The 11,485-nt window shown below is 42.7% G+C and overlaps 1 protein-coding gene across 1 annotated transcript in view; it reads right to left on the reverse strand.

The window, feature by feature from the left end:
• dgkg (diacylglycerol kinase, gamma) overlaps window positions 1–11,485 on the reverse strand; it is a gene marked incomplete at its 5' end in the record, with an annotated part of 74,288 nt that overhangs the window by 57,553 nt on the left and 5,250 nt on the right. Inside the window, 6 exons of the mRNA XM_079231180.1 lie at window positions 722–771; window positions 1,107–1,259; window positions 1,776–2,042; window positions 2,397–2,459; window positions 7,114–7,264; window positions 8,215–8,235. Of these exons, the coding sequence (XP_079087306.1) occupies window positions 722–771; window positions 1,107–1,259; window positions 1,776–2,042; window positions 2,397–2,459; window positions 7,114–7,264; window positions 8,215–8,235 (705 nt within the window). The remainder of the gene's footprint in view (window positions 1–721; window positions 772–1,106; window positions 1,260–1,775; window positions 2,043–2,396; window positions 2,460–7,113; window positions 7,265–8,214; window positions 8,236–11,485) is intronic.

Raw genomic sequence — 11,485 nt, forward strand, 5'->3', positions numbered from 1 at the left:
CACAAACAGAGACGGTGCAACTACAAAGAGACATGAAACAACTACAAAGAAATGCAAAAAGGGGGCCAAAAAAGACCAAAAACCTTACAAAATGTCTCCACAGAGATACGTGTTACGACTACAAAGAGACATGAAAGAGATGCTGACGACTACAAAGAGATGCAAAACAACCACAAACAGAGATGGTGCAACTACAAAGAGACATGGAACAACTACAAAGAGATGCAAAAAATCACAAACAGACACGATGCAACTACAAAGAGACATGAAACAACTACAAAGAAATGCAAACGACTACAAAGAAATGCAAACGACTACAAAGAGGCACAAAACAACAGACAAAAACAGCTTAAACAAAACCAAAAAGGTTATAAAATGTCTCCACAGAGAAACGTGTTACGACTACAAAGAGACACAAAATCACAACCAGAAGAGACTAAACAGCTGTAGCGTCTGGGGGCCCATTGTCTCACAATACGCCCTTGTTCATGCATTTCCCCACATATCCTGCACAACACATTCACAGAAGAAGATATTCAGCACGCGGCTGATATTAAAGTTACAAATGATCTCATGTAAACACGACTGCTGTCGCCGAGCGTTCAGGTGTCTATTCTTAGAGCTGCCGTGTGCAAAGGGCAAAGAGAGAGACGAGACACGGAGGGGAAGATGAAGAGAGGAGGGGGGGTAAAAGAGAGACGGAGCAAGAGGAGACACTCACCGAGCTGTCCAGAACCCCGTTGCCGTCTGTGTCGTACAGCCGGAACATGACTAGAGGGAATCAAGAGAGCAGAGATCCCATGATGACTCGGATGCCGTCGGATAACCGGCGGCAGTAACATTTGTTCTTGGACTCTCTCCAGATGGCCACAGGGCTAAAGAAGTGGAGCGCGGCTGCCTCCGTATAGCGGACCAGTTAGCAGAGATTAGACCTGTCACTGTGCACCAATATAGCCTGAGATTGGGCTCGGCAGGGTTTAAGCATGTCACTGACCCGGGACGTGGAACCACCGTACCTGAGGGCCCCGGGGAAGGCCTTATTAACCCAAGCTGGCATGAGACCAGCGGTGTAAGTGGGATGGGCACCTCATCACTCCATCACTCACACTCCAGCTTGTCCTCCGGCGTCCCCCTCTCCAGCAGGGACAGGTAGCAGACGATGTCCTTGAGGAAGACCACCTGGGGCGACGGCAGGGGGGGGGCTTTCTGGGGCGACGGGCTCCTCCGCAGCGAAAGATGCCTCTCGGAGTGGCTCCGCTCTGTCGACGCACGGCACAAAGTGGTCAACGCCGCTACTGAATGCGAATGCACCGTGTGGAGCAGGAGCGCCGGTAAATTACACAGTTATGAGTATTAGTTTGAGAGGTTTAGAGAACTCTGATCCCAGAGCAGCAGGTAGAGAGACAAACACACTATTCACTGTGCAGAAAACATCATGTGACGGGGATAACCGATCTGGAAAGTCATAACTGGATTAGCAGCACCCAGACACAACTGTTAATGTCCAATAAACACAGTTTTATCACGTTGATGTTAAATATATTGTATATTATTAGCTAAATCTGATCAATTATGGCTCCCAAAGGTTTGTAATTCTATCTGCAAACATAAAGACAGTAATTTTTTGTATGAGAAGCTTTCTTAAATGCTATGTTTATATATGCAAATGAGGCATTGTCTTATTAAATATGTGCTAATTGGATGATTGTTTCATTTTGGTGACATATTAGAGTTCAATCAGAAAACACTGTCACAGCACTTGCGGTCGGTCTCACCTGGGGAGAGTTTTGGGGACGCTGGCGACCTGGCGGGACCGGCGTTGGGGGTCAGGGCGTTGCCGCTCCCCTCTGAGGCTTTGACCTGGGCGCAGGGCGATCGGTGGGCCCCCCCAGGCGTGTGGACCCCGATGCCCGAGCGCTGCGAGGAGGAGCGGGACGAGCACGGGGAGGTGGCGGCCCCCGAGCCCGCCGCGCTCATCATCACGCCGGAGAGCTCCGGCGTGTGCCGGCCCATTGCAGACAGGATGCTCTTCCCATTCATGCCTGGGAGGAGAAGGTAGAGGGACAAAGACAAGGACACAGGAGTTGAGGATGCACAGAGAACTGTAAGCAGAAATACTGGAGAAATACCGAAGAACGTGACGACAACAACCCAAAACAGACTCAGGATGCAGACAGGAAGCAGATAAAATGACGCCACTGGGTTAAAACCTCACACACACACACACACACACACACCACTCACAAAGTCTTCCACTGATCCACAGGCAAAATACAACGAATTTGTACAACGACACAACAAGAGCACACCAAAAAAAGGGAGGGGGAGGGCAGGAGGTTATGGCCAGCAGGGCTCTTGTCCCATGACATCACCGGGTACCCGGCCTGCTCCAGTACCTGTAATGGGGGCACAGGCCACTTCGGTCTGAATAGAGATGCCCGCGTCAATGGAACGGACTTCTGTGGTCAGTCATTGTTTCCAGAGGGAGGAGGAAAACAAATATAAAGACAGCGGCAGACGCAGCAAAATGCTTGTTTTTAGATAATGCATGTGAAATATCTTGTCAAGTGAAAAAAATACAACTTTCCAGTGTTAGACGCCTCATGACACACACACACACACACACACACACACACACACACACACGCACACACTTCCTGATATAATATTATAATAATATAGCTCAAAATGAGTTTTCCCAGCTAATTTCTATTTATCTTGAAGAGCCTGAATATTTAATCTTGTTTCAAGCGAATTTACGAAGCAAATGTAACTTTTATTAAAAAAAGTATTTTGAACTTGTTTTTTTCTTATTATTATTTTATTCCAGTGTCAGCATCAGTGAAGAAATAGTATACTCTTTAAGTTCTGTGTATACAGGCTGGATTGTACCAACAATTAATAGTTAGGATTCATAGTTATAATCAGAGTTCAGCAAAACTAGGTTTAAAATCTGTCAATACTTATTTTAAATCAAGCAGAGCTGTGGTGCACAATTACAAAAAAACTAATCTCCGTTCCTTTTGCTACCCAAATTAAAATAAATTAATGTAAATGTGTGTGCGGACAGAAACTAGTAAATCGGCTCTTTAAAAAGAGAGAAGGGGGTTATGTTGTTTACTAGCTAGCTAAAAAAGTCAGTTAGCTTAGCTAGTTAGCATGATTATTTGTCAAAAATAACTATAATATCTCCTCCTTTGATATAAAAACGTATTGGCCGAATTAATGGAGCAATATGGCAAAATAATATAAGATTTAAAAAAACGGACAAAATAAACTTTAGTATAAATTTTAAGTTAACTCTAGAGCACAGTTTGAAGTTTAAAACGTTGTTGAAACAGAATGAAATTGAATCTAGGTTAAGAGTAAAACAAAACAAAAAATAGGGACAGGCAGGACACAGAAAGCACAACAGTACATGTAGTGGAACCTTTCAGGCAGCATACTTGGTGGTAATATTGTTCATTTCATCTCTTTCATCAATAAGTCTGTATCGCAACAGGCTTTACAAACAAGGCTCTGAAGGACTCAACAGCACAGAAAAGCAGCTCCATCCAGTCTGACTCATGGCAGGTTATGGCCACCAGGTGTCAGTGCAGGCTCTGTGATTGTTCTCTCTCTTTCTTTTCAGACATGATGATGATACACAGCATGTCACATCTCATGAAATACTTGCTTTTCATCATAACTTATGCAGCTGCGACGTGAGCGGCATTGTTCGCATACCTGCCTCCACGGGCACTTTGGTTACCGCTGCAGGATCAAAGAGAGGAAATCCACTGGGAGCAGAGTAATCCCTGTCTGCCATAAGAATATCAAGCTATATAATTACATCATTTGTTCTTCAGATTTTAGGTACAATTTGTCGATAACTTAAAGGAAGACTTCAGCCGCAAAACAATGAGCATTTGCATCTCACTCACTCTGTGACCTTGAATTCATGTTTCTCTCACGTGTCTCAACAGTGAGCCGAGAATCAAAACATCAATTTATAAACTCTCACACAACTCGTGCAGTATAATCCAAGTCCAAATTCATCCAGCCGTGTGTTCACTACTTCCCAAACACACGCATCTTTGCTAAAAACCTTTACTTATTCACACACTAGCACACATAAACAGCCTCAAGAAGGGTTTTAGCACCGATGCAGGTGTTTGGGAAGTAGTGAGCGTTCACGACTGGATGAATGAAACCTGGAGGATGCTGCAGGTTTTTGGCCCTTTTATGATTCTCCTCCCACAATGGAGGCTGGTGAGGAAAAAAAAGTTTCCTTCAAGACATCATGGTGAGTAATTTAGGTACAAATAGTCATTTTAAAGGGTGAAATATTCCTTTAACGTGGACACGACAACTGAGTCAATTATATGAGAAGCAGCATCATTATCGCAAATGATTGTCGTTTATTCATATATATATATATATATATATATATATATATATATATATATATATATATATATATATATATATATATATATATATATATATATGCTTCTTTATTTGTTATGTAAGAGAGCAAACTAACTAACTTGGTTTCAGTAAAACAAAGAACTTGAAGATGTGATTTTGGGCTCTGACAAAAATGATAAAGGCCTTTTTCTCTACTTTCTAGCAAAACATGCAATCAATTAATTGAGGGAATAATCGCCACAGTCGTTGCAAATGAAAATAATTGTCCGTTGTGCCACTACAACTGACCCAAGTGATTGCATCTTCTCTTGTGAGGACTCAAGGATGCGAACACGCACGTGTTTTGGGGAACAACACTGAATGCAATGCTTTTGTTTGTTTTCAAGGAAACACCACGGGGCTCCTTTCATTTTTTTAAAAGCCCGCGCCTGAAGAAACGCAGCCCACGCGAGGCCACAGCTAATGGAACCATGTCTCTACTGCCATGCGACCATTAGATGAACCCCACCGGAGACGGAGCAGAAGAAAGGCACAGAGAGCGAAGGCCGGGACGTCATGAGCTCAGCTCCCACTGCGAGCTCTCTGCACATTTAGCCCCTCCACACTCGCTTCCTCTTGCTTTTACGAGCATTTTACCACAGAAATAGATTTCTAATTCAACAGTCCGTCTGTCTCCTCAGCTGCTGTGCAGTGAGGAGCAGCCCGGAGGGTCGACTCCGGCCCGCCGGGCTGCTCTGCAGAGATTTGTGTCTTCTGCTCGGGTCAGTGAAGTCAATACTTCTGTGTTTTGTGTTTGTGTTCATCTGGATGTGTTTTTTTTTTTACATTCTTGCTGCAAAGAAAGTGCGTAAATATCAACTCCTTTGGAAAGAGATGACGTGGCTAAAGTCCATGTGATCATGTCTTGTGTTAAGAAGAAATAAATACGAAGAAAACCTCAAAAACCCACAGATGATAAGGGGTCAACTGCTCAAATGCTTTCATGTCTTGTCTTTTTGTTCTTGACCTTCAACCTGTGACCGTGACTCAGATCTGCGCCTACATAGTCGGCAATCTTTGTTAACCGAGGCTCATGTATGGTTCTTTTTTTACTTCTGTACTTTGTTCAAGTAGTCGTATGAACCCCATTGAGTTAGATTACTTGTATTATTTTATATCATTTTTTTCAGAATTTATTTCTGAATAAAATGTATATTTTCAAAAAAATCACTTTTATAACATATTTTGATCATAACTATTAATGTCCAGCATGATCTAAGCTAGATTTCCCAAAAATGTCTTTTGAAGCGGTCGCCGACTTTTACAAACTCCATGGTTCAGGCCCTTACCAACATCCCACATATGAATAGGACACCTTTTTGGAAAGATTGGGACCTAAATAATCTGAATCTGCAACAAAAATCTATGCAAAACCAAGCTTTGATATATCGGGAAGGTGTTTTAGTCAAAAAAAACGTGTCGTTCGGTTAAAAAATAGAAAGGTTACTTGTTTTATGACAATAGATTGTCTCACTAGAGGCTGCTGGGTATTAACATTTGCATAAGTCTTCCCCCTTGCTGTGTGACGTGTTTCTAGAAAAGTGGGGGGTACACGTAAGTCACAGGAAGCGGATATGTGAGACAGAGGAAAAAAAAAGAAACCCCCGGCCGATTTGTGATTTTACAGGTACTAATATGGAGTTCGTAAGGGTTTTGATTGATTTGTTAGACGCCCACAAACCCGTAGGGTTACTGAGATGTGTTTGTTAGGGAAATCCGACTTTGTAAAGGGTATTTATCATGGATTTGGTGAAACCTTACGGCCGCCGCGGCAAGCTGACGGAGCAGCAGTATAGTCGGCGGAGTTTACGTAAGTACTTAAACTTAACGGTTACTTTAATTATGTTTTACACCATATGTATCTTCTCACAAGGGTTGTGGAACTGTAGAACTTTAAATGAAGTTAAACAATAATGTGGTTCCAGAGATAATTAAGGAAACGTTCAAACAAAATCAAAACATTTTTGTCCGATAATAGGCGCAGCGGCGCTGCTTTGCCTTGCCGTGCTCAAGAGGTTAAACCCCAAAAAGATGGCAGGAAAACAGAACAAAATCTTACCATGTGACTGCCGAATGCTCTGGGCCTTGTTTATTTGACGTGACCTGGCAACACCTTCTGACTCACTACTCGCCAAAACCGACGATTGGCTCAGTGGGCCGACACTTCAAACTCTAGGTGCCCTTCGTCAGTGTGGGATGTATCAGGGCGAGTCCGTCTCCGCTCGTTACTGCATGCATAGAGTGTCTTTGCATAAAGAACTTCCAACGTAGGCTTACTTAGTTTTCATGTTGTCTTTGGCAACAAAACCACTCGGCTAGGTTTAGGAAAAGATGGTAGTTAGGGATAAAATAAGTGCGGTTGTGCCGTGAAATGAGTCCGGAAGTTGCGTAATAAACCTTAAATTAACGCTTAACGCGGGACACGAAGAGCGGTCTCCTGAGTGATGGTCCAGTGTTTGTTTAACCAACCCATTCCTACCTTCTGAGCGTCTGCTACTGACACACACACATCTTTGCGGAAGCTCTGGATGATTTGAAACCCCCTGAGGATTATTTCCAGGAAAGACCACCAAGCCTGAGTTCAGAACAGACCGTCCAATGAGTCCGTGAGCTACGTGATCAGCGGTAAAAAGGTTGCAACCACACGAACACAATCGTCCTCACCCAGTAGGCTCGTTCCTGCATGGGACGGATCGGGGGAGCACCCTCCCGTCTTGCTCTTGAAGGAGGTGAAGAGGTGCTGACACAGCTCCTCTGGGATGTCGTTCTCCAGGTAAGTGGCCATGAAGAGCTGGAAGCCCTCATAATCGATGGGCTGTATGGGGGCAAGGAAAGAGCAGATGGGTTTAACACAATCACTGAGATATGAATGAAGTTTACACCATCCGGACGAACGGATGCAATCGATTCAAGCTGCCTTGAAATGAAGGTCTGCAGCCTTGATTTGGGGTGATAACAGCTGAGAGACATTATGGTGTCAGAGAAAACCAACGCTTTCAACAGTCTTCACACACTTTTCGTCACGAATAAACAACGTGAAAATACACATCTGTAAATATGTCGCATTTCTAAAACTATTCCCACCAGCAGTGAACTGCTCCTGTACGGTGTTTCATTGAGCTTCCTACTGAGTCCGTGATTTGAGTTCCCTCCGGTCAACAGGGACCCAGTGTAATTATGTCTAGGGCTTTTATTGTGAAAGGTAAGTGGATCTGGTCTGAGCAGTCTTCTTTCTCAAGGTTGAAAGGAGCGATGAAGTACGCCGTCGTGATTCGGACTAAAGTGTTACTGAAGTGTTCTTTTACGAAAGACCATACCGTCCGTTTTTAACTACGTCCGTTTATAGGTTGGTGCCTTTTCCTCGCGGTGTGGAAGCCCAGAAAATCCCGCAACTCAAGAAGATATATTGACAAGTGAATCGGTCAAACAAAAACAAGAGCAACGGTGCGTAAAGGCCTTAAGACTTTAAAGGTCAGACCAATCAACAGAGACATCTGCTTAAGAGTTAACGAGGACGGACTGCAGGAGCTGGAAGATGCATCCGCATACAACCGTTGGCGGTCTGAAGGCATGAAAAAGAAAACAGCAACACAGACAGCAACACACGTCATATGAGTGCTTAGTAGCACTGCTCCCAACTCAACGACCCCGTGACCTCTAGCCTTCGTCCGCTCAGGCCGGGCGGGCGGGGTTACGTCGCGTTAGCGGACAGGATGTGCATGCAGCCTGCCGACACACACACCACACAGCATGCATGAGGCTTACTTGGTTGAGAACGTCTTGCTTCTGTTTTTACGGTTGGGGGCGAGGGAAGAGGAGAGGGAGGAAAGGAAATGAGGAAAAGAGTGAGGGTAGAAGAAGAGAAGCGGTTAGCCACATTGGTGTGCATGGCGGCGGTGAGGTTGGTTTGCAGACCAGACTGACGGCTCCTCACCTCTGCAGGCGCCGCTTCAGAGCCTCAAGTATCTGGTTGTGCAAATCAACCGAGTGAAAGAAATCTTTCAAGGGGATCGTGATCACATGAATTCAAATTAAAGGTGATTAATGAAAATGAGTATAAGTGCAATCATGGGATAGACCCAGACACATGCAACAGTTGTGCATCTCTTTGAGGTTGTTCTGTGTGTCTTTTGGGTTATTTTTGTGTCTCTTTATTGTTGTTTTCCCCCTTTTCATAGCTGTTGTGAGTCTCTTTGTATCTCTTTGTGTTTTTTTAATGTGTTTTTTAAGTGATTTTTTGTCTTTTTCTGGTCATTTTGACTCGTTGCAGCTGTTTTGCACCCCATTACGGTTGTTTTGGTCTCTTTTAAGATCATTTTTCATCTCTTTGTGGTTGTTTCTCCCCATTTCATAGCCATTGTGAGTCTCTTTGTAGGCATTTTGTGTCTTTTTGTGATCATTTTGAGTCTCCTTGCAGCTGTTTTGCATCTCTTTGTGGTTGTTTTGGTGTCTTTCAAGTACTTTTGTGTCTCTTTGTGGTTGTTTCTCCCCTTTTCATAGCCATTGTGAGTCTCTTGTTAGGCATTTTGTGTCTTTTTGTGATCATTTTGAGTCTCTTTGCAGTCATTGTGAGTCTCCTTGCAGCTGTTTTGCATCTCTTCGTGGTTGCTTTGGTGTCTTTGAAGTCATTTGTGTCTGTTTGACTCTCTTTTTAGTGTCTCTGTGTCTCTTTGTAGTTTATTTGTGTCTCATTGAGTCTCATTGGTACGTGTCTCTTTGAATTACATTTTGCAGGTGAAGGCCAGGTGGGCCTGGGCCCAAAATCAGGATCTGCCTGCTTTGCCACATGTAACTAATGACATTAATGTTGGCTGGATTTAATTTAGCTGAAGCAGATCCGGGGTCCAGATCCAGATCCAGAGAAACACACAGAAAGGTACAGTCACAATATTGTTTCATCGTTTCTGTTCATCATATTAAAATGAATCGCTTCTTGTGCACCAGAATACTGTCAAGAACACCGTGCAGCAGACGTTTCATGAAATTGATTTACATTTGAGTTTTTATCTGTTCAACTGCAACACCATTAAATACAATGTATTATGTAGAAGTTATTATTTATATGTATATACCACTGTGGCCCTCCATCCATTCTTCCATCCAAGTGTGTGTGTGTGTGTGTGTGTGTGTGTGTGTGTGTGTGTGTGTGTGTGGCTCCAGTGACTCATCAGTCTCTTGTGCCAGCTGTCTCTTTTATAAATATATATAGATTATAAATCATCTATATATGCCCTAAAGCATATATATATATATATTTATATATATATTGATTTATATAAATATATTTATAAAAGAGACAAAAGAAGATAATATATATATATATATATATATATATATATATATATATATATATATATATATATATATATATATATATATGGAGATATTTAATACTATTAGCTACACCAGTGCTTCTCATATTAAATTGCTGCTTCTGTATTATTTCACTAACATCAGCATCCAGGACTCGACCGGCTGCTCAGCACTGGGAGTCTCAGCCCGTCTCACCTCCTCACTGATTTCCACCCTAAATGCAAATAAACTGAGCAAACATAATGAGCGAAGGCAGGATGAGCAAACTAAACCACTTTTCCTCCTCGGGGAACATTTGGTTCACACCGAAATAGGACAAAGTAAAGCTGAGCCCCTTTTGCACGTCAAGACTCGGTGGAAATATGCCTCTGAACGCTCCTGTGAGCGAGGCCCATCGCAGATGATGAGGACCCTCCTCAGCCTGGACCGGACCCCCGAGAGAAGCTCCCAAAGGCTTTGCTCTTATTGGTCTCGTCTCCTTATTCAAACAAACCCACAAGCCTTTACTTTGCTGTGCATCCAGAAGCCAACAATGCTCACATGCCATAGAAAACACATAAATACTAAATATGACATCATGAAATGATGCATTTGTGGACATTGTCATCCCTCTGGAAACCACAGAGTCCAACCCACGATTGCTTTCCCTGTGAGCGGGTTCACAGTCAACGCTGCCAATCCCTAAATATCCCCCAAGGGCAGCTATTCATTTGACTTTTTTTTGGGAGGGTGTCCTGTCTAGAACCCAGATTTATTATCAGACTAATTTGTGAAAAGCTGCGTCTATCTTTTTTGAGGAGGCAGACTTGAAGAAATAGGGAAAAAGAAATTGGAATACACTGATCGACGTAGATTAATAAAGCATGTGGTTTTATAAAAATCAGGTTTTTGAAAAGGAAACAGATTTTTTTTCACCCTTATTTTGTGTTTCACTGATTGAAAAGTTGTTTCCTGCTGTAAAAAAGAGCTGCAACCGTCATTTTAGGTGAAATACGTTCCCCTCGAAATGTCAAGGAGAGTGCATTTTACTTTTTAAAAGGGGTTTTAATAAATAAAGAGATGGTCAGTGAATGTAATAACAAAATAAACCGTGTGCTGCAAAGAGCATTTCTGTAATTAGATTTCTACATTGATTTTTGTATTATTGATTTTTCATTTTCTTTTTTAAGTTCTAAACTCAGATAAATTCCTTCCCTGGACAGGACACAACAACAAACACTAACCTCCCGTATCCGTGCTTGATCTTAAGTTTCTCTTTGTTTAATATTATTATTTTGTGTGTGTTTGAACAGTGAGTTTCCCCCCCGAACAATAAATGCATCAACATCTCTTTCATCAGCTGTAAAATGCAAATCAACCATTTAAACATGCTTTTAAACGGCCTTTTATTGACAGTTTTGTGTGTGTGTGTGTTGCTGCTAAATGGCAGAGACGTCTGACGGAGGCTTTAGCTGCAGAGGAGGAAACCCTGTGGGTGTAATGCACAGCTGTCGCTCTTCGTTTGTTTGCTACAGAGCTGCATTGGAGAAAACCAGAGATAAAAGTGTCAATCATTGTTTTTTGTGTGTATTAAATCCTCTTAAAAAGGCCAGAGCCACACGTTGGCATAAAAATAAAATAAATGAAAGCACGAAATAGAGGTCATAGTCTTCTTTTGTCTCGACTAGATTCCACTACAGCTGGCACAGGGCAATGATGAGTCACTGGAGCCACACACACACAC

Source organism: Taurulus bubalis, assembly GCF_910589615.1.
Source record: "Taurulus bubalis genome assembly, chromosome: 15".
Classification (NCBI taxonomy): domain Eukaryota; kingdom Metazoa; phylum Chordata; class Actinopteri; order Perciformes; family Cottidae; genus Taurulus; species Taurulus bubalis.